Here is a 23,745-nt window from a genome sequence, read left to right on the forward strand (position 1 = left end):
GTTTTATTACATATACATGTATTCATAAATACATAATATTATTTGTGTGTATGTGTGCTATGCATTTTTAAAATAACATGTTTTCAAAATATGGTCATGTAGGTACATATAAATCCAATTCATTTATGTTAACTTCTAAATAGTATCTTATGACAATTTATGTAGCCATTCTCCTATTGTTGGGCATTTTGGTTGTTTCCAATTTTTTGCTTTCCAAAAAATGATTCAATAAACATCCCTGTACATGTATCCTTATAAACATGTGTGAGAATATATTCCTAGCAATGGGATTGTTTGGTTGGAAGGCATTTCCAACTTTACCTATTGCCTAATAGATATTGCCTAATTGTTCTCCTAAGTAGTTATAACAATTTATACTCCCACAAAGCAGTATATGAGAGTTCAGTATATGAAATGTTCCTGACATTTTTGGGTATGTCAAATGTTTTCATTGTTGCCAATCCAATGAGTGTGAAGTAGTACCTCATTTTGTTTTAATTTCTTTTACTGAACACATACACACATAAATATATTTATGTTTTTAAAAAAGAAAACCCAGGAAGATTAAACCTGAAACGAATACAAATGGTTACTTACAGGGGATGGATAGAAGCAAAAATAGGGATGAGATAAATAGGGAATTATCTATATAATTCTAATAATGGAATTATCTCTGGGTGTACCTTTTTATATAGTTTTGACTTTTGAACTATTTAAATGTTTTAAATATTCAAAAAAAAGTAAAACCTACAATTAAATACACACAGAAACAAATGAACCTAAATGCCTATCAAATTGATAAGATAACCACATAGAAAAAAAGAACTAATTCAAGTAACTTTTGTACAGAAAACCATGACTATATACTTTTAGTGGAACATACTTAGCACTGCTAAGAAATCTTGAATTTTACTTAGTTGTTGGTAGTGGTATTAACGTAATAATTTTAAAAGTATTTGGCATGTATGGAAGGACACAGAAAATGAGTAAATATGTTGATGATATTAGGAACCAGAGTTCTCACTAATGGATAAAGGAAATATAAACATTTATATTTGTATTGATAATATGGAGAAGGCGAAGAAGAACTCGGTGATGCTGGATTTGAACTGGAGATAATAGCATGAACTTATGATTTAAAAATGCATACATATAGGTACATTCACATTTACCTATCTATGCAAAAGTATAGGTATGTGTATGTATATAGCTCTGCACATTGAAAATAGCCCAGAAGCAATGACATCCCAGAGCAATGAAAAAATCCTGATTTCTAAACATCACTCCCCAGTACAGGGAATCAGGGCTCCTTAAAGAAATGTCCAGTTCCAGGTCTGGGACAAAGGAAAAACAAAGTAAATCTGGAATATATTGTTTATCACAAAGCAAGAAAGCACTCAGAGAATTAAAGAGACTTTAAAAAAAGAGAGAGCCAGTTTCAAGGAGCTTTAATTAGCCAGATCTTAAAAAAAAAAAAAAAAAAGTGAAAGATTATATCACGTTAAATAATAATAATAGAATCTTCAAGTTCATAGTGATTTTTTTTTTAAATGAGGAGAAGTAAAGTTTTTCTTTACAGAAAAAATGCCAGCTAATAAATATAGAAGCAATGATGGAATTAGAAAAACCGGTATTTCAAAACTGATTCAAGTAAAGATCACCAATGAATGTTAAAACCATGGGGTGAAAGGTTTTGGGAACAGGACAGTCACATGATCTCACAGTACCACACCACAGATTACTTACTAAGTGTAAAGGGAAAAGGGTACCTTTACAATTTGTCTTATTTTGGAGAGGCAGAGTTTCTTTTCACGTTTATTGACTATTCAGTTCTCCTCAGATGCTCACATTATTTGCCTATTTTTCTGTTGGCTTGTTTGTGTTTTACTAATTGAATTGTATAAATTCTTTATATACTTTTGGATATAGTAATGCAAATATCTTTACTGAGTCTGTGACTTATTTATGTTATATTTTGTGGTCAATTTAATATGTACATCTTTCCCTACCTTCAGAGTCATAAAGATAGTCTCCCGTATTTTCTTCTGAAGGCTGGATTCTATTTAAGCTTGTTTTTCTAAGGAGCTGAACAGTGAGCACTAATATATAACTGTTGGAAGATACAAGCCACTGTTGCAGCCTCCTTCTATCAAGGTTATCTTTTGGTTCTAAGACATTTTCCAGCTTTATGTGGAGGCTCCTTTCAATAGCATGAATAATTGAAAGTCGCTATTTAAAACAATATACGATAAAGTTACAGTTTTAGGATATTAAAAAAATAGAAAAGAATACAACATATAATCTTACATGAGTGAATAAAATTTCATTCCTGAGCTCTTCAGAACTTTCATTTGGAGTCCAAGCTTCAGCAAACTGCAGGAAATCCCATTTTTCTTTATCACCTTCCTCAGCCTTAAGTTGTTCCTTCCTACCATTCAATGTGCTCCCTGTAACCTGAGCCTGTAAGATGGAAAAGCATATGAATTTTATAACAGTTCACCTCACAGCTGACATTTACTAAGCAGTACCTTGATTCTACATTTAAATCATAAGCAATCCACTAAAGAAAATCTTATTGTTTCAGTACATAAATAATATATGTAATTATTACTTTAGTAATATAATTATTTAGTATATATTTATTACGTTAGTAATATAATTATTCAAAATTACAACTAAATTCCCAAGTCAATAATTCCTACTCTTAATGAGGAAAAGGTCTAACTAGAGAAATTATGCTATTTGCTTTTCTCATTAAAAACTTTTATTCTAATATTTATAAACTTTGAAATTAAACCTACATATGATTGGCCATTTTGAATATCTATGCTTGAAAAACATCCTCTAATCCTTAGTCAAGTCCTTTCTATAAACATCCTTCAAGGTTGGGAAGAAGAAGAGACAGCTAAGTGGAGAGACCACGCAATGTCCCTCCTATCTTTTCTAGAGTCTGGGTACAGGCTGTCCTCTGTCCAAAATTAGCTCGGAATGTAAGAATTCTTCTGAGAAAGGGTTTATTCTTAGCTTACAAAAAAGATTTAGGGCTTGAAAGCATTATGGTTCCTTGTTAGTTAACCCTCTTCTTCTAGCCTCTAAAATGGGAGAAGAGGGGCTTAGAGGACAATAGGAATACATGTAAATTCATGCCTTTCTCTTATTACAGAGACAGCAGGTAGGGTACTACCAATTGAAGCTTTTTCTGAACTTGGTCTCTATTAACATGAATATCTTAGTATACTTAAGTATCCTTTGCCTGAAAACACTAAAACTCAGCCTCTTAACTCATGTAGGCTACAGATAATAATGAGTAAATTGGTAACCCGGTTTAAATTCAAGCTTTACCTTGCGATTCAACATTCCCCACATAAGGGTGTCTAGAGTCCCATTTGCAATAAGGTAGTGAATATTCACAGAACTGCACTGTCCAATTCGGTGAGCACGGTCTTCTGCTTGTTTTATATGTCCAGGGTCCCAATACAACTCAGCAAATACAACATGAGTTGCAGCAGTAAATGTCAAACCCTAAGCAAAATAAGGTGAAGAAATTGAGATGCAAATAAACCGAGACTGTAACATAGCGCCACATATAATAAAGTCTTTCTGAACATGTTAAATGGACAAGAGAACACTGAAGGACTTAAAAACATTTCATTTTGAGCCAAATTAAGAAAATTTAATTCATGAAAGGCAAATGAAGACTGCTTATTGCCAGAGAGCCACGTAAACTACAAAAAACACATTTAAAAGGTATTTCAATATTTCAAAAGTCAGTTTTATGGATATACATATAAACAAAATCACTTAACCTCTGATGAAGACTGGATTCACATTACCACTGGAAAATCTAATAAAATACATTATAAATGAAAATATAATTTCTAACATATGGTATCCATAGCAACTAGGCAGAGCGCAATGACATCCTCTATTCATTTAATTCATACTCCTGTTCTATAAAGCAAGAAAATCAAGTTTCTAGTCATACTGCTCTCTTCCTGTGAAACTTCTCATGTTCCATTCCAAAGACCCTGAAGTTTACTGGCTTATATCTCAATATATATAACACAATTGCATTTTTTGTGCAATTGTATTTTACATTAGCTTGAAATAGTGTGACATTAAAAAAGTATTAACTAAGTCTTGTCTTATAATCAATATATGAAATAATGCAAATCTCCTCAAACTAAAAATGTGTCCAAAATACCTGATTCCAAAGTTGGTAGGCTGAGTGAAATGTGAACCATACTTATGCTATTGCCACATAGTAATAAATGATGTTAGGGGTCAACAGAAATACCTACCACGTTTTGGGAGTATCCTCTAATACATGCTGTTGTTCACATGCACTGGAACGTCTGTGAGTGGGTGATTTTTGTGACTGCTGTGCTGTTATTTCGATATGTTATTTTAACTTAAAATATTTTTATATCACATAACAACATCATACTGGCATTTATTAAATGGTAGCACTAGCTCTCAAGCTGAAAAATTCACTGAAGAGCAATCACTTTGCAACAGAAGGTGGAAGTAATAAAACATGGAGGGAGCCAAACAACCACCATGCTGAACTGCGCTGCTATTTAGGACAGGAAACACCACAAAATATTCAAGATAATGCTGAAAAATAAGTAGTAGTACTTAACGAGGGACCCCTTTAAGTGTGTAAAAAGCATCATGTGACCACACAAGAATAAAGGGAAAATACGCTGGCAAGACCAGCATCACTCAAAGATGCTACCTAACTACAGTGGAAGATTCACAAGCCCCAAGAACAAAGCCCTTACTTTCCTTTATTCCTATGAAGATACTAGTGTTCAAGTACATAAGTTTTGAATTATACAAGGTCTTCAGGAATACAGCCTTGAATAAAATGTGAGTGCTCTGTACAATCCTAATTTCAGAAAGTCTTTTATCAGGCCATGCCCAGACTCTCCTGCCAGGCTTCCTCCTGCTTATCTTCTCCCACGCTACGAGTACTCCATTTCTAATTTTAAGCTCTTTTTGATGATATTCTCTATGGCTGGAATATTCTAACAGATATAAAACTCAGATTACTGGAAGTTTAATCCAACATGAGGGAAGTGTTGAGATAACTCTCCTTTTGGTTAGAATTCCTAGTGAGTTCTAGAACTTCATCCTTATGGAGTTTCTATATATATATAATTTTATATACATCAATTAGCTGGGTAAAAGCAGATCTTTGGCCCTGGTCCAGATTCCCGAGTCCATAGAAGTTACCAGAAAAGGCATATACCAGGTTGGATATTCAACAGCAATAGGCTCAATTACTTTTCTCTATGTTAAATATTCTGGCTTAGATATTTACATCGAAATATTTTAGAACGTTAGTAGAAAAAAGTCCAGAAGGATCCCCTCTTACATAGTGTAGCAGAGACTGTCATTGCCTTCCCCAATATCTATTCTTTTCTTATTCCTTTGTAACATACTACCTGATTCGCAGTGTGACTACCTGAAAAAAAGGCTACTTTTCTCAGCTTCCATTGAAGTTAATTGTCGCCAGGGGACTAACTGCAAGCCAATGAGACGCAGCATGCCCTTTCTCCAGTCAGTTTCCTGGATCGCAGATATGATGGAGAAGCTCTAGCAGGCCTCCCAGATAAGAGATACCTGCTAGGAGTGGTGAAGCAGAAAGCCAGACGGGGCCTAAGTCCTGAGGACTTTGTGGAACCACCATGCTAGCCTTGGACTGTCTACACCATAGAATAAAACTTTGTGTACTGAAGTCATTCTTAATTTGAGTTTTCATTAACTTGCAGCCAAACCTAATTCTAAGGGACAAACCAGGAGCATTCTATAAAAAGTTCAGACAGAAAAGTTCTTTTCCTTCAGGCCGCCTCACAAACTGATGAAAATAACCCAGGAAGATAAGTGCTATAAGAAAGGGAGGAAAAAATTCTATGCAAATTCAAAGGAAGGAAAAAAGGTCATGGAAAAGTATTATAATCAAATTAACTATACTCTTCCAGGAAATGCCTTTTTTTTTTTTTTTATAATTTTATTTATTTATTTTTCCACCAAAGCCCCAGTAGATAGTTGTATGTCATAGCTGCACATCCTTCTAGTTGCTGTATGTGGGACACGGCCTCAGCATGGACGGAGAAGCGGTGCGTCGGTGCGCACCCGGGATCCGAACCCGGGCCGCCAGCAGTGAAGCTCGCGCACTTAACCGCTAAGCCACAGGGCCAGCCCGAGGAAATTCTTTCCTTGAAAATTTAGGAAGAGTTGTGTCCGAGGTGTTGAGGTCTCCTTCTATTATACTTTCTAGTACTCTCCAAAATAAAACGAATATTTATTACACAGGATTTTCAGATATAAAGTTATAATTATGGTTAATGGCCTTTTTATTATCTCAACAACATTTCATTATCAAATTTAGACCTGAAATTTCTTACCTGACCAGCAGCCTGAATGCTGAGGATAGCCACACGAGTCTCAGGATCCTTTTGAAACTGATTAACCAGATGTATTCTTTCTGAGGATGGAACACTTCCATCTATCCTAACGTAACGAGTCTAGCATCAACAAGTAATATGGCAAAATTAGGACACCCCCCTAGGCAACCATCTCATTTTATATATTTTACAGCTTATTTTTATGTTCACATAAAATAGAAACTGCTTAAGATGACAGGTTGGCAAATGTTATACAAGAAGAATCTTAACCAAATTTCTTAATAGCTTCTTATAATGATTTCATATTTTTTAATCTTTTAAGCTACTTGAGAGGAGGATCTATGTCTAATTCATCCTCATACCACCAAGGCCAAGCGCAATGCCTCATATGTAAGAGGAGCTCCGTATATGATTACTGAATTCAGCTAATGTTGTCCTCAGTAAAATCTTATGTAAATTAATATGCAAACTTTAAACGATGGATCAGACTAACTTTCAAGTTACACTAATTTTAAACTAAAATTAAAGTCAGACATGTGAGAAAGGAAAAAGAGGATTCTGCCCACATATTAGGGATTCAGAAGACTAGTGCATTTATTTCTGAAATATTCCAATATTAACTAGGAAAATATCTTTTTTAATGTATCATTTGAGTTCTCTTTTTTCACATTATTAAATGTAAAAGAAATATGTAATACAGTCATCTCCATTAACATGGGGACGAAGACACCGAAACACATTTTTTAAAAGCATGGAAACATTAAGTGCTATACTGAACAGTGCTTTTAAAAGCTATCTGAGGTGAGAAAGGAAGCAATCAGTGTGTGTTAGAATAGTTAAAAAGAACTTATTACTCAACTTTGTAAAAACAAGTATAAGCCTTGAATTTAAAATAGTCTCTTTTATATAGGCACTTTAATGGAAAACACAGCCTTAAGTAGTTGATACATAAGAATATTCACTTTTATAAGGGAATAGTCAAGTTAGTCATTAAATAGAATGTCCCTTATTAACTTTCTATGTCTTCACACAATAAATATAAATTGACCAGTGATCCATTTACTGTCCAGTAAGGGAGATTATAAAATCTTCTGAGGGTCTTTCTAAAGAAAACACATTGTCAAGCTAGGGAGAGTTTGGAAGAAATTCACCCCCAATATCTTCATGACCTACTTTTTTTTTTTCTCTTTTTTTGGTGAGGAAGATTGGCCCTGAGCTAACGTCTGTGCCCATCTTCCTCTATTTTGTATGCGGGACTCCACCATAGCATGGCTTGATGAGCGGTGTAGGTCCATGCCCAGGATCCAAACCTGTGAACTCCAGGCCGCCAAAGCAGAGCACACAAACTTAACTACTAGGTCACTGGGCTGGCCCCTTGACTACGTACATTTTTAACTCTTAGTGATGCTAAATGGGGTTCTAAATACATCAGTAAAGCAGAAGTGGGAAAAAGAGACAGCCTGCTAAGCTTGGAATACCTTCCAGTAGTTTTAAGGTATAAAGGAATCAGAATAAGAAAATACTATGAACCTAATATTATCGCCCAATCATTTAAAAACAATTTCTAAGTTAATTAACTCTTCTTCAGAAGGTTTTTTTACAGACACTATAAGACAATCAATGAGAAAGCACCTTTTAATGGACAGCACTTTATTATATTATATTATCATAAATCTTTCTATGAAGGAAATGCGAGAATTACTTCTTTGGTAATGTTAATGAACATATTCGCTAATGCTTGGAAAATGCGTACAAAGTTTTAAAAAAACATGGCTTTATTCCTCCATTTAAAAAATCTACCTCCACAGGAAAGTGCTTCTGCTGCTACACGTATATTAAGCTCACACAATTTGTGAGGAAATTTCTTCTGGCTGCTTCTGAGCACGTCTAGAAGCCCTTAGCCCATAAAGAAAGGACAGGTTTAAACTCTGGAAGAAACGATGGCAGATGCTGTCACTGCCAGCACTGTTGGGGAACAAGGTGGACCTAAGAAAATGCAGTAAGGCCAGCAGGTTTGGTGGAGCGTACCTGGGCCATATGTCTCAAGTCTACCTACGCCAAATCTTAATAATCATATTCTGCAGAGTAGGCTGCCTGGAAGTTTAAAAGGTATGACTGCAGCTGGGCACTAAAATCGGCTGAATTCATTCTTCCTTTCCCCTCAAAATCACTCACATTCTAAGACCATCTTGCTGGTAAACCAAAATTTTAACTTTTAACTGCCTATACCAATCTCAAATGGTATATCCATTATCAAAAACAGAATTCACATTATAGCCTATCAAGGCAGCATATTTTAATCAATCCAGATAATTTGATCAGTGGAAAATAATAAGACTGATATAAAACAGAAAATTTAATAGTATACTATCAACACAATAGTAATATAATATTTGTATAATTTGCAATAAAATATCTAATCATAATTTACATACCATCATCTAAAGAAGGCAAAAAAGGTCAATTATAAGTCTACAATGGATGTTTTCTATATTAAAAACTGTATTCCAAGAAGTGTTTAATAGAAAAATGGTAACTTACCTTGTTTTCTATGACCGCTTCTGTGCAAGCTTGGAGCATGTTTAAATGGTGAGCAAAAACCAGAAATTTAAGTGAATCGTTCTGAAGCATCATTTTAATATAATCCTTTACAGCACCTGCCTAAATATTAAAAGTTAAAGGTTATTAATGTCATAAAAATTTTTATTAAAAATGATGTCACTTTCCTTTAATAAAGCAAGAAAAACTTCTTGAAAATCAGTAAGTTTCTGTGAACTTTTAACTGCTTTGTTCTCTAGGTAGCCTAAGGAAGTAGAAGCCCACACATAAGGGACATGTAGAAGAAGAGGGAAAGAGAGAGAAAAAGCTGAGAAGTAAAACAAGAACAAGACAAGAATTAGGATTAAAAAAACAAGAGAAGGCAAGAGTTTCAATGGAAAGTAGTTAGTCAGTTAGACTATGGCCAAGAAGGGGTTGGTGGTTTTGTTTAGAAAGTAATTTTCAAAAAAGCTCATACAGAAGACTAAGTGGAATAGAGTTAAGGAGAAAATGGAAGATAAAAAATCAGATGAATAATATTTTTTGGGGGGGAGACTGAAAAAGAATAAGAAAGCAGGGACTGAAACTTAAGCGTTAAGGAAAGTTGGTTAATTCATTTTTTTAACTAAGAAACCTAGGTAGATTTACAAACAGGCTGTTTAAGGTGCAGATAGTCTAAGAAAAATAGAAAATGAGGTGATCTAGCTTGTCTCCAGGATGGAGAAGGTTGCAGCAGAGGCTGGAGTGGTGAGATTAAGAACAGAGGAAGGAGGTCTGAGAGAACAAGCGGAGACACAAAAAAATTGTGAGGTAGAAAGAAGAAAATCAAGACAGTTCAGATTGAATAGGCTTTTCTTAGTTAACTTGAGGCCAAGTTACCCGTTAAGAGTGAGAAATCCATATGAGATGAATTAAATAAGAATTAAATTTAAAGTGGATAGCATGATTAAATTTAAAACATAAATGTAGTATCTCTTAACTGTTAAAAACTAGTTACTTAGAAATTTTGGGAAAAGATAGCAGGCTGAAAAAATTTAACCTCCACTCCTTCTCAGTGCTGTATTTAAATGAGAGCAAAGTGTATAGAGGGACAGAGAATTGGAGAGGGATCAATAGCAATATAACTTTGGAAGCTAAAAAGTAGACAGATGCTTGGTAACTGACTAGCCAACTTGACAGTTCCTAACCTGGCAGTATGGAAAGTTGAGAAGCACCTGGTTTACAATGCAGTAGTCCAAAAAGGCTCAGGAAACGGCCCCTCTGGAAGTGAGGATGGGGGTGTGGCTAAAACAGGAGGATTGGTTGAAAGAATGCTTAAGTGTTGATTATGTGCAACACTGATCTATATTCTTTCTCTACCCGTTACACATAATAGGTGACTTCCCAACCCATCCTGGCAGAAAACTAGAGATTTATTTTCTGGAGAGGGTAAAACAGAGGGTATCTGGATGGAGGAATCCGACATTGATGGTAGGTCATTTTGCAAAAATCATGGGGATTAAATGCAAGTTACATAATAAATGCTGAGATCTGTCCCTCTCCCTCAATCTTCTTACGCTTACAGGTCCCAAAACAGACAAACGGGCTTATGCTCTCTAGGCAGGAGGGCAGAATCGTATAAAATGATTCTTTTCTGGGGAATCTGACCAGTTAAAGAAAAAAGACTAAAGATACTGACATCGGAGGTTCCTCAACAAGACATCCCAGTCAGATCACCCTTTATTGAAGGCCATAGTTTGTAATCCATATCTGTGAACTGAGTTTCCAGTTAGTGTTTAGTGTCTTACTTGTAAATATAAGCAAACAACCAAGGATCACCAGGCATTTGTAGAAAGCAACCTATAAGAACAGATCAACTACACAGAGAGACTAAAACTAGAAGAGATTACATTTATAAAGCAAGAACAGGATGCTACAAAAAAAGAGTCACCATGGGGGTGGGGGGAAGTACTTTTAGAAATTAAAAATATAATGGCAGGGATTAAAAATGCACTGGTTATTAAGCTGAGGAAATCTTCCAGAAAGTAGATGGAAAATAACAGAGAAAATACAAGGAAATTAGAGGACCAGGACATGAGGGCAATATATGAATAATAAAAGTTCTAGAAAACAATACAGAGAAAACAGAGGAAAGGAAATAATCAAAGAAATAAAGAATGTTTTACAGAACTTGAGTACATGAGTTTCCAAAATGGAAAAGGCCCCCCGAAGAGCCTTCACAATGGATGAAAATGGACCCAGAGCAAGGCCCATCACCGTAAAACATTAGAACACTGGGGACAAAGAAATGATTCTATGATCTTCCAGAGAGGGGAGAAAAAGATTTCACAGAATCAAAATAGAATAAAAATTTTGAATTGCATTGGATATTTCAATATCAATACTATAAATTCTGAAAGAAAATGATTCCTAAGAATTTATTTCCAGCCAAATTAAAAATCAGGTATAAAAATAGAATAAAGACATTTCAAATATGCAGGGATTCAAATAATTTACCTCCACTGTACCCTTTCTTGGGAGGCTACTGGAGAATGTGGTCTAGCAAAACAAGGGAATAAACAAATAAAGAAAATAATATCAAGGAAAGAAGTAATTAAGCACAAGAGAGAAATAAAGAAAATCCCCAGGACGAGAGCTCTGCAGCAGACCAAAAGAGCAACAGTCTGGACTAGAGCTGATCAAAAGCAATAGGGGAAATTTATTTAAGAAGATAAAATTACTACAATGCTAATGTTTAAAGATATTGAGAGGAGATTAAACAATTAGTGGAAAGTTTGAGGATGAATTAGAGAAAATGAACTGTAGAAGAAAGAAAACATATCCATAGTATATTGCATGATTCACCTGTAACTATTATAAACATGGTCTAATAATAAACATGGTGAATAATGATCAAGCCAAAATTAGCATAAATTGCTATAAACTTCGTAAAACTCTCTCTATATATATCTGTCTTTCTGTCTATCCATCTATCTACCCACGTACCTACCTATCTACCTACCTACCTACTTATCTTTGTTGGAAGAATGGGAATTGGGGAAAGATCTGGGTGTGATGGTGGGGCAGAGGGATGAAAGAGCTAAAATTTTATTTTCCATATTGGGAAGCCAATATTTGGGAAGCTAAAATTACAAAGCAAGCAGCAATACAAACAAAGAAGCAAGATAAACATGTTGCTGAGGGATTTGAAGAAAATACTAAAAAAATTAGCTAAAAGAATAGAAAGTGGTTGCCTCTAGGGAATAAGTTTAGGGGACTGTTATATTTTGAAATGGCTATTTCTCCTTGTTAAGCTATGATGATATATAGCTGTGGTAATAATAATAAAAAAAATTAAAACAGGCATTTCAAAATTGAAAAATACCTATTTAAAATTCATGCATATGACTATAAAGTCACAAGACTAATTCTGCAAGCCACATTTTATATGTTTAAATTTTCTAAACAATAGAAATTCATCAGACAATGAGACGGGAGGCTGTTAAGAACTTTAGCCTTGGGTTTCAGTGCCTCAGAAAGTAGAAATGAAGCCCTCTCAAAATCAGGAGCTATAAATTCTGGATATGTTGCCATGGTAACTGAACCACTTTAATAAACTGCATGTTTGCCTAAAGAGCTATATTTACTGTGATAAGCCTTTCAAAAAGTACATGTCAAGTTGGAGCATTTTTAAGGTACATTCATTTACCATCCAATGTGAACTTACAAACTATACGATCACTGTACCCTCAGTCTCAGCTGCATTCCCTGCCTCTTCGCAAGCAAGCTATTTCTGCCCGAGTCCCCTCCACCAATATCACCCTTTCCTCATTACAACCAGAAACTGCTGATGCCAAAGCTCAAGCCCCCTGCTCCCTACTCCTTCCAAACATGGGTTCAGAAAGGCTTATGGTTACTATTAATATTACAAAGTTCAATGATATAATAGGCTAAATAGTCTCTTGGGACTAACCTTGTAACTTAACCATCATTGTGAAACTGCTCTTTGGAGAACCAATATATCTATGTAACAAATGAACTTTAGGATTCTCTGAGGTTCTTAGGTTGGGGATTGCATAGGTTTGCATTTTAAAATGTACTATACATGCATTTTAACTATTCTGATTTTATTATAATTAAAAGCGTCACTGCATCGTCATATTTTAAGTTATTTCAGCAGGAATTTGCTTTCAAACTATCATAAGTGCATATGATGTGGAATGGCAGGTCCTGATAATGATCAGCATTTTGGTTATGCTGGTTCGGGTTTTGAAGAAGTTGCAGAAAATGCACATGTTCACAATTCTATTTTATTTTACTGAAATTGTTCTTGAGTGTCTGTTAGTGAAAGGTCTAATTTAAATAATTAATGAAGACTATACATTACATCTCATTTAAAGAAATGCAGAAATGAAGAGAATATGTTGTAAGATTTGTTTCTTAAATTTTTTTTTTCAGTGAATAGGTGCACATCAAACTTTTTGAAGTAAAAGTAGTTAAAGAAAAGCCTACACTGCATTAAAGACCTAAGGAAAGTTACCTGATTTTAAATTGTCAGCTTTTAATCAAATAATAAGAGGGAAAAAGAAAGAATGAGAAAACATCAAACCTGAGCTATGACAAAGACTATCTCCTTGATCAAATTTTAGTTAGGCTTCTCTGAGCCCTCTTTTTGACTAGGCCTTCACCTTGGCCTTCCAAATCCGTCCTGTCTTTGCCAGGCCTGCAAAGCCCCATCTTAGCAAGAATCCTGCTAAGTCAGTTTATTGAGAATGCCCCCACCCTTGGTACCTGATCAACCCTTGATATCTGATCAAGTTCTTCATTCCCTACTTTTGATGTCTGTCCTTGGCCTACCTTTAGCAAGAATCCCGTTTGGTCAGCTTAGCAAGAATCCCCCTACTCCTGATGTCTCCTCTTAGCCATTTTCCATCCACCAACCCTGTCATCCTGCTCCTCGGCTATAAATCCCCACCTGTCCTTGTTGTATTCAGAGTTGGGCAGTCTCTCTCCTCAACTTCAATAGAGTTGACTCCTATTGCAGTGATCTTGAATAAAGTCTTCCTTACTGTTTTATTTATTATTATTTTTTTTTTTTTATGAGGAAGATCAGCCCTGAGCTAACATCCATGCCAATCCTCCTCTTTTTGCTGAGGAAGACTGGCTCTGAGCTAACATCTATTGCCAGTCCTCCTCCTTTTATTCCCCCAAAGCCCCAGTAGATAGTTGTATGTCATAGTTGCACATCCTCCTAGTTGCTGTAGGTGGGATGCAGCCTCAGCATGGCCAGAGAAGCGGTGTGTTGGTGCGCGCCTGGGATCCGAACCCGAGCCGCCAGTAGCGGAGTGCGCGCACTTAACCGCTAAGTTACGGGGCCAGCCCTGACTGGCTTCTTTATTAGCAAAATTTTTCAATCTATGTTGTAGAATGTATCAGAAATGTAACTTCAGAATTTCAGAAACGTAATATCAGTTTCTTTTTTATTGCCAAATAACATTCCATTGTATGGATATACATTTTATTGTCCATTCCTCAGCTGATATCCTCTCTGCCTCTCTTGTTTTTATTCATTTATTTAGTTTTCCTTACATTGTTTCTTATTAACTTATTTCTTTGTGCTAGTTGATTTACCTTTTACCCTTTAAAATTATCTTTTTTAATAATTTTATTTATTTATTTATTTTTTCCCCCAAAGCCGCAGTAGATAGTTGTATGTCATAGCTGCACATCCTTCTAGTTGCTGTATGTAGGATGCGGCCTCAGCATGGCCGGAGAAACGGTGCGTCGGTGCGTGCCCAGGATCCGAACCCGGGCCGCCAGCAGCGGAGCGCGCGCACTTAACCGCTAAGCCACAGGGCCGGCCCTAAAATTATCTTAAATGAAGAAAGGAAAGTACCAAAGTAAAAGAGAACATGCATTGCTTATTCATCCCCTGATCTGCACCGCAGACCACCACAAAAGAAAGGCCAGGAATTTGTCCTCCGCTATCCTCTCCCCCTTGCTCACAGTTCTTAATTTAGAAACCATTTCATCAATCTAAAAAAATATTTTTAAATCTGGTAATAAATATTTTCAAATCTGGTAGAAGACAGCCTTCAGGGACGAATGGTAGTTCCATACTATAATGTCAGTGTTTCAGACATTTTTCACAGAGCCCTATGCCAAAATTTTCCCATGGAAACAACTATTATTGTTTCACTTCCAAAGATGGTTTGGATGAAGTATTAGAAGTGTGATTTTCTTATCTCTAGGCATGTTTATGAATACATCTGTAAATAGAAATCTAACACTTCTAATACATCTAATCTTTTGACACTGATCAAGTTCCACAAGCAGCCCACTTTACATTGAGAAGCAGAAAGGTATTACAATACTGTTAAGAAGAGAGCAACCCCAATTTAATACCGTAACCAACAGAATTTTACAAAAGAACCTGGGATCATACCTTTCCATTAAAATTTTCAGAACAAGATATAATAAAGCAACTGTTCTATCTAATCTACCTATATCTATCTATCATCTATCTATCTATCTACCTACCTACCTACCTACCTTCCTTCCTACCTACCTACCTATCCATCTATTTATCATTTATCTAGCAAGGATGGATGAAAGCGAACATACCCATGAATGACACACTCCATTGGGTTTACTCAAATTTAAATAAAGTTAGAAAGTAAAGCCAATAGTATTATGAACTTAAAAAATTTTTTCATGGAAGTTTAATCAGAAAAGTCATTGATCAAAACAGCTAATCTAAATCTTTTAAAACTGAATTCAATTTTCAAAAACATTCTCGATTTCTTTCTAAACTCCATCCATCAGTCACGTCAATGAGGTAATCAACTTTGAACTACTAAAGTTAAGCATGAATGAATCTTATTTGGGTGTTAAAAATTATAACACAGACAACATACAGACTTTTAAATTCTGTATCTTCTCCATGCCTGTACAGGGATGCTAAAAAGTCACTAATAGGCAAACAGGCACCACCTTAAACCCACAGTCACTAACAAATATTAAATTTATTCAGCTATCCTACTGGAATGACGGCTAAGTGCATATACTCTGCAGCCAGACTGTCTAGGTTCAAATCCTCCCGCCATCATTGACAATCTGAAAGTCTTTGAGCAAGTCATTTAAACTCTGTGCTTTAGCTTCTCCATCTATAAGAGGGGATAAAAAGTACCCACTCCTGGGCTGGCTCCGTGGCTTGGCGGTTAAGTGCGCGCGCTCTGATGCTGGCGGCCCAGGTTCGGATCCCGGGCGCGCCCCAAGGCACCACTTCTCCGTCCAACCCGAGGCCAAGTCCCACATACAGCAACTAGAAGGATGTGAACCTATGACATACAACTATCTACTGGGGCTTTGGGGGGAAAAAAATGAATAAATAAAATCTTAAAAAAAAAAAAATAAAAAAATAAAATAAAATAAATAAAAAACAGTTTAAAAAAAAAAAAAAAAAAAAAAAAGTACCCACTCCTGATAGAGCGGTGGTGAGAATTAAATGAGCTAGTGTGTAAAATACGGTTGAAATAGTGCTTGGCACATGGTAAACACTGCAAAAGTGTTAGCTCTTACTATTACTATATTTCTCCAATAAATTGCAAAAACAACTTCAATCTTTACCACTTTCTTTGAAATCAGAAACTATGCCTCTTGGCTCTCAAACTTCCAGAGAAAACAGAATTCATCATTTGAGAATTACGTTACCTTTCTTTATTTTTACTCATTCTTACTTCCTTTCCTTTTGTAACGAGAGGAATGTCTTCTCTTCTCTAAGGCAAATCCCTCCACCTGTGATTCCAAACTTAACCATTCCTGCCATCTCAAAAACTTTACACCACTCTTCCTTCTCAAGTGGATATTTCTCTATCTTTAATATCTTCCTCCATTCGACACGGCCATGTAGCTAACATACTACCTCTTTCCTCCTCTAAAATGATAATATTATTGTTTTATTTATATCTTATTATTACCAACCATCTCCTTACTAATGAACAGGACACAGACTCTGCCCAGTTCAGAGCCAGAGACCCTGTCCTAAACACAAAAACTGGCACGGGAAGAGGCACTCTTCAGTCTCACAACATCCAGTCCCTGTGTAACAGGCATATTCCAGTGGCCTCATTATACCTCACTGCATACTATAAATAGGATTCTACCTGGTTTAAGCTGCTGAGGCAACACAGCAAAGAGGAAATGTGCTTTGTGCATAATGGAAAAGCATTTAAAGCAATTTGCCTTCTGGAAAGTTTTTTTTTTTTTTTTTTTTGTGAGGAAGATCAGCCCTGAGCTAACATCCGTGCCAATCCTCCTCTTTTTGCCGAGGAAGACTGGCCCTGGGCTAACATCTGTGCCTATCTTCCTCCACTTTATATGGGACACCACCACAGTGTGGCCTGACAAGCAGTGCCTCGGTGCGTGCCCGGGATCCAAACCCAGGCCACCAGCAGCACAGCGCACGAACTTAACCACTATGCCATGGGGCCGGCCCCCTGGAAAGTTTTTAAGGCACAAAGGAACGCTACCATCCCCAAAGTGACAGGAAAGTTTAAATTATGGGTTGGTTTAATCATTTTCATAGAAAAATAACTGGCATTTCTCTTAACATGGTTTTCTCTAGAAATAAGACGTTGTTGCAATGTACCAGAAAATAACTGAGTGTTGGCTAAATCACACATACTACTTATATCTGTTTTTTCCTACGAGAATATTACGCTGATCCTAAATCTAAAGAATCTGTTCATTTTCATCCATTGTATTCTCAACAAATATTACAAAGCAATAAAAATGATTTAGAAGAAAAGTAATTCCAAATATTTGAGATCCCACAGGCCAGCCTGGTTGCATAGTGGTTACGTTCACACACTCCACTTTGGCAGCCCAGGGTTTGCAGGTTCGGATCCCAGGCGCGGACCGAGGCACCAATTATCAAGCCATGCTGTGGCAGTGTCCCATATAAAGCAGAAGAAGATAGGCACAGATGTTAGCCCAAGGCCAATCTTCCTCAGCAAAGAAAAAAAAAAGAGGAGGACTGGCAACAGATGTTAGCTCAGGGCTAATATTCCTCACGTACAGACACACACACACACACATCTGAGATCCTTCACTAATAGACTTTTTACCAGTAACATTAATTAGTTTATGTTCATTTCCTTTGTTAAGTGTTTATCGTCATTATTATTTACTGCTTATCATTATCATTATTAAATTTCATATCATTAAGAAATATCTGAAAAATGGATCTTAATAATATAAAAACAAAACTAAGGAGACAATAACAAACATACTTAAAACTTATATAGCCTCTACCCTCCTGAGAATTGCAAACACTTACTCTCAAAAGGCAGACCAACATCAATGTTTATACAGCACATGGATGACATATGTCAGCACCATAACTGTATATATTAAAAATTATCATATGAGTATGACCTAATTTGCTGACATGACCTAATTTGAAACACTGTAGTACTGTCTTAGTATTGTCTTTGTACTGTCTTCCTGTCTGCCTAGAAGACACTGTAGGATTTTAGAAAAAAGAAAAGATTAGAGTAGAGAAAGAAACCCAACCTGGAGATCCATAAAACAAGGAGAGATGGAGACCCATTTGTCTGGAAGGCTTTAGGCATAACTCTGCCAAGAGCAAAGGAAGGGGATAGATGACCCCCAGAGGTCCTTTCCAGCCCACTGCTCTCTAACCACAATTAATGAACAGTGTTAAAACAGTCATATAAATGGATGTGGAAAGTATTCGCTTCCTCAGAAGAGCTGACAAGAACAAGATTTTACAATTTATGCATTAATTCATTTACTATGGAGTTATAGCCTTTAAAAAATTAAATACCACAAATAATGAAGAGTTCATTGTACTTCAGACAATAATTAAGTATATGCCCCTCAAATAGCATATGCTATAAGTAACTGTGTACTCATACAAATGCATTTACTTGAAAACTCATTATTTTCTTTAAATTTTTCTTCTTACTCATCAAGATATTCAAAATTTAGATAAATTATTATTAGACAGTTTTAATTACCTTTCAATTCCTCAACAGAATTGTTCAAATGATTCAATAAAAGGAAAAGTATTTTCAATACGTTGCCGCAGAGTACAAAGAAATCTATTATCTAACAGCTTGTGCCTGGCTGAGTTTGGCACTGATCATACTTAACGAGGGACTGTGTACAAAACGTTATCTCCTGTTTTTCCCAGTCTCAACGAATGGCACAAACATCAACCCAGCTGATGAAGCAAGAAATCTAGATGCTACAATCACCAATGTCTATCGATTTACCGTCTTAATATTTCTTGAATTAGTCCTTTCTTTCCAGTTAAGATGTGGTACAGCTACTGCCTTGGTTCAGAACAGCCACTGTTAGCCTGGATTACCAGTGCGGCCTCCCAACTGGAGTCCTGGGCTACAGGCTCGTTCCTCCCAATGCATTCTCCACATAGCTATAGTTCTTTTTCTAAAGCACAAATCTGATCATTTTATTCTATTCCGCTATACCTGATTGCTCAGAAAGCTTCGGATAAATTATAAACTATGAACTGTGACCTTCACAGTATGGTTACCACTCTCTGTGATCACCAGCCTACTCTCTTTCAGAATTCCTCCCTGAAACTTTATGCTTTAGCCATGATGACCTACCTTTGATTCCCTAAATATGCCATTTCTGGTTAATCTTTGTGAGTTTGCACAATTCATCTGTCTGAAACATACTCTATCAGCCCCATCCACTTCCCATTTCATGCCCCTCTTGTTTGGTTGGCTAAATCTTACTTGTTCATTCCTTGAGACGTCTTTTTTGAGCCCCAAGACTGGGCCAGGTGTCTTCTCCCATGTGCTGCCACAAAATCCTGTTTTTTAAGCACTAAATATACTCTACTGTAGTTGAATATTTATATCACTGGCTTCCCCAGCAGACTGCAAGTTCCTTGAAAGGCGGACACTGTATGTTGCACCATGCCTCCCTAGCACCAAGCATGATCCTAGCCATATAGAGGCACTCAAGAAATATCTGTTGAATTAGTCAGGAAAACACTTAGCCAAACAAAGGAAGCTACCACGCTAGCATGCATACAACATAGCAGCCAATTTATAATCTGTGGCATTTCAAAAGTTCACTTACAAATTGGTTTGGGAGAACTCTGAAACACATTTTCTCACAGAAACAATATTAAATGTAGTTGATAACTATCCCAAATAATGTTACCTCTATCTACAATGTCGGTAAACGGTATTATTTACATTTACTATGGACTCTAAATACTGGACATCAATAACGTTTCGGGGGAGGGGGGGCCGGCCCGGTGGCACAAGCGGTTAAGTGCACGTGCTCTGCTGCAGTGGCCCAGGGTTCACAGGTTCAGATCTCGGGCGCACACCGATGCACCGCTTGTTGGGCCATGCTGTGGCGGCGTCCCATATAAAGTGGAGGAAGATGGGCACGGATGTTAGCCCAGGGCCACTCTTCCTCAGCAAAACGAGGAAGATTGGTGGATGTTAGCTCAGGGCCGATCTTCCTCACAAAAAAAAAAAAAAGTTTCTGGGGAAAATGTATTAAGAATTCCAATTCCGCAATGCCATGGACTAATTATTTCTGGCTGCAGCCCAAGAATAGAAATACATAGTTCCAATTTATGTAAGTGGTTGAGCATAGAGGTTCTAATAGGAAGGGAATGAAAAATGACTAAAAACTAGGGAATTAGGGTGGCAAGAATTGGTCCTCTGCTGCCGTTAATCTTTGGGAACGTGTTCCAATCTGGGCACAACTGACTTTTCATCTCCTTTCTTTTCCTTCAAGAATCCTAGGAATTAGATGCCAACTTCCTATTGACTGTTGACACTTCTGACTTCCAACTAGGGTTTCTTACTAAAGGAAATTATCTAAATGTTCTCATGTATATTCTTTTCTCTTAAGCAAGTATTCTGTACTCAGTATTTAGTACAAAGAAAGCTAAGCAAGCAAGCAAGCAAACAAACAAAAAACAAGATAGCTATTAACTCTAGGAAAAACAACAGTTGTCAAAGAAAAGAAATGCAATTATAGCTCAACTGTGAAATGTTTAACACAGTCATTATACTGTAAACAATGAACACTGATCAAACCAAAAATTATGATCAAACTAAAAATTACGATATGGGAAAATGGAGCAGGGGGAATGTATTGCAAACATTTTCTTCCAATCTGTATTTTGCATTTCATTTTCATAACAGTGTCTTTCATACACCATCCTTTTTTTAAATAGCCTAAGTTTTGAAGTTTTGAGTCCCATTTTTTTCTTTTACAGTATGTGCTTTTTGTATCCTATCTAAAAAATTGTCCCTATCAAAGGCTGGGAATATTTTTATGTAGGTATGCTACTAAATGTTTGTTTTTTGTTTTTTTTTTAAAGATTTTATTTATTTATTTTTTTCCCCCCAAAGCCCCAGCAGATAGTTGTATGTCATAGCTGTACATCCTTCTAGTTGCTGTATGTGGGACGCGGCCTCAGCATGGCCGGAGAAGCGGTGCGTCGGTGCGCGCCCGGGATCCGAACCCGGGCCGCCAGCAGCAGAGCGCGCGCACTTAACCGCTAAGCCATGGGGCCGGCCCTAAAAGTTTTATAAATTAGCTTTTATATTTAAGTCTATGACCCACATCAAGTTAATTTTAATGTATGGTATGAAATAATGGTCAAGGCTCATTTTTTTTTTTCCTTATGGATATCCAATTGTCCTAGTACCATTTGTTGAAAAGACTATCATTTCCCCATTGAGTTATCTTGTCTCCTTTCCTAAGATCAAGCGACAATCTATATGAAGGTCTATTTCCAGACCCTCTTCTGGTTCATTAATCTAAATATCTATCCTTATGCCAATACCACAAAATCTTGATTACTGTAACTTTATAGTAAGTATTTATATCATGTAGTGTGAGTCTTACAACTTCATTCAGAATTATTTTGGCTATAGTAAGTTCTCTGTGTTGCCTCATAAATTTTACATTCAGTTAGCCAATTTCTAGAAAAAAGACTACAGGGGTTTTGATTAGCATTGTATTGAATATATAAATTAATTCACAGAGAACTGGCATCTTAACAATATTGAATCTTCTGATTCACGAACATCATATATCTTGTCATTTATTTAAGTTTGCTTTACATTCTCTAAACAATGTTTTGTAGTCCATATATTTTGAATTTATCTCAAAGTAGTTCATGTTTATTGATGATATTGTAAATTGTATCTTTTAAATTTCAATTTCCAATTTTTCATTGCTAGTATACAGAACTACAAATGATTTTTGTATATTGAACATGAACACTGTGACCTTGATAAATTCACTCATTAGTTCTAGTAGTTTGAAGAGTTCTTGGATTTTCTATGTAGACAATCATGTTGTCTGTGAATACAGACAATTTTACTTATCTCTTTTCAATCTGCACACCTTTTATTTCTTTTTCTAGCCTATTGCACAGTTATAAGAACAATGTTGAACCAAACAGCATTGAACAAAGGTGGTAAGAGCAGTCTCTTGTCTTTTTCCTGATCTTAAGGGACTAGGATTCAGTCTTTAAGCATTAAGTATGACGTTAATTGTAATTTTTTCACAAATGCCTTTGATGGGATGAGGAAGTCCTCTTCTAGTCCTAGTTTGCTAAGAGGCTTTATTATGAATGGATGTGGAATTCTGTCAAATGTTTTCACCGGAATAATCATACGGTTTTCCATTTTTACATTGTTAATATGGTGAATTACACTGATTGTTTTATCCAATGTTAAACAAACCTCGTACTGCTGGCATAAACACTTTTTTACGTATTGGTGGATTTGATTTTCTATTATTTTGTTAAGAATTTTCACATTCATGAAGAATATTGACCTGTAGTTTTCTCCTTAAGTATCTGTCTGGTCTTGGTATCAGAGTAATCTTGGCTTCATAAAATTATTTGGGAGGTATTTGTTCTTCTTCGGTTTTCTAAAAAAGTTTTAGTAGTTAGATATATACATATTTAAGACTATTCTGTGTAATTAATGAATTGACTCATCATCATGTAAGTGTCCTCTTTAATTCTGATAATATTCTTTGTTTTGAAGTCTACATCATCTGATATTAAAATATCTACTTTAGCTTTCTTTTGATTATTGTTTGCATGATATATCCTTTTCATCCATTTATTTTTAACCTTTAGCCTTCATACTTAAAGAGAATTTCTTTTGGATATCATATAATTTATGCAATCTGACAATTCTTGTCTTTTAATTGGTGGGCTTTGATCATTTACATTTAATATAATTATTGATATAACTAGATTAAACCTACCATCTTATTAGTTGTTTTCTATTAGACTCAGTTGTTCTATGTTCCTTTTCTACCTTCTTTTGGATTAACTTACAATTTTTTCTGTCATTAGATTACTTTATTGTGTCCACTACATATACATTTTAAAACTTTTTATTTCGAAATAGCTTTAGACACATCACAGGTTGCAAAGATAATATAGAGAGTTCCCATGTACTCTTAATCTAGCTTCCCCAATGGTAATTTCTTATATAACCATAGTACAATATCAACACCAGGAAAATGACATTGGTATAGCAATATTTTCTATCGCTATAATTCTATCATTTTGAAAATGTTATAAAAATGGTGTCATGATGTTTGTAAACTTTTGAGACTGGCTTCTTTCACTCAGTATAATGCTTTTGAGATTCATCCAATTTGTTGCATTTATCAATAGTTCATTCCTTTTAATGGAGTATTCTGTTGTATGGATGTACTACTATTTGTTTGAAGGACATTTGGTCTGTTTCCAAGTTTT

General features: G+C 35.8%; 1 protein-coding gene across 2 annotated transcripts in view; it reads right to left on the bottom strand.

The window, feature by feature from the left end:
• Positions 1 to 23,745, bottom strand: part of ZRANB3 (zinc finger RANBP2-type containing 3) — a 240,023-nt gene that overhangs the window by 41,078 nt on the left and 175,200 nt on the right. For both annotated transcript variants that reach the window (XM_058548870.1, XM_058548871.1), the window contains 4 exons: positions 8,955 to 9,074; positions 6,414 to 6,533; positions 3,343 to 3,522; positions 2,308 to 2,460 (listed from right to left, as the gene is read on the bottom strand). In XM_058548870.1, coding sequence (XP_058404853.1) covers positions 2,308 to 2,460; positions 3,343 to 3,522; positions 6,414 to 6,533; positions 8,955 to 9,074 — 573 coding nt within the window. The remainder of the gene's footprint in view (positions 1 to 2,307; positions 2,461 to 3,342; positions 3,523 to 6,413; positions 6,534 to 8,954; positions 9,075 to 23,745) is intronic.

Source organism: Diceros bicornis, chromosome 10, assembly GCF_020826845.1.
Source record: "Diceros bicornis minor isolate mBicDic1 chromosome 10, mDicBic1.mat.cur, whole genome shotgun sequence".
NCBI lineage: Eukaryota > Metazoa > Chordata > Mammalia > Perissodactyla > Rhinocerotidae > Diceros > Diceros bicornis.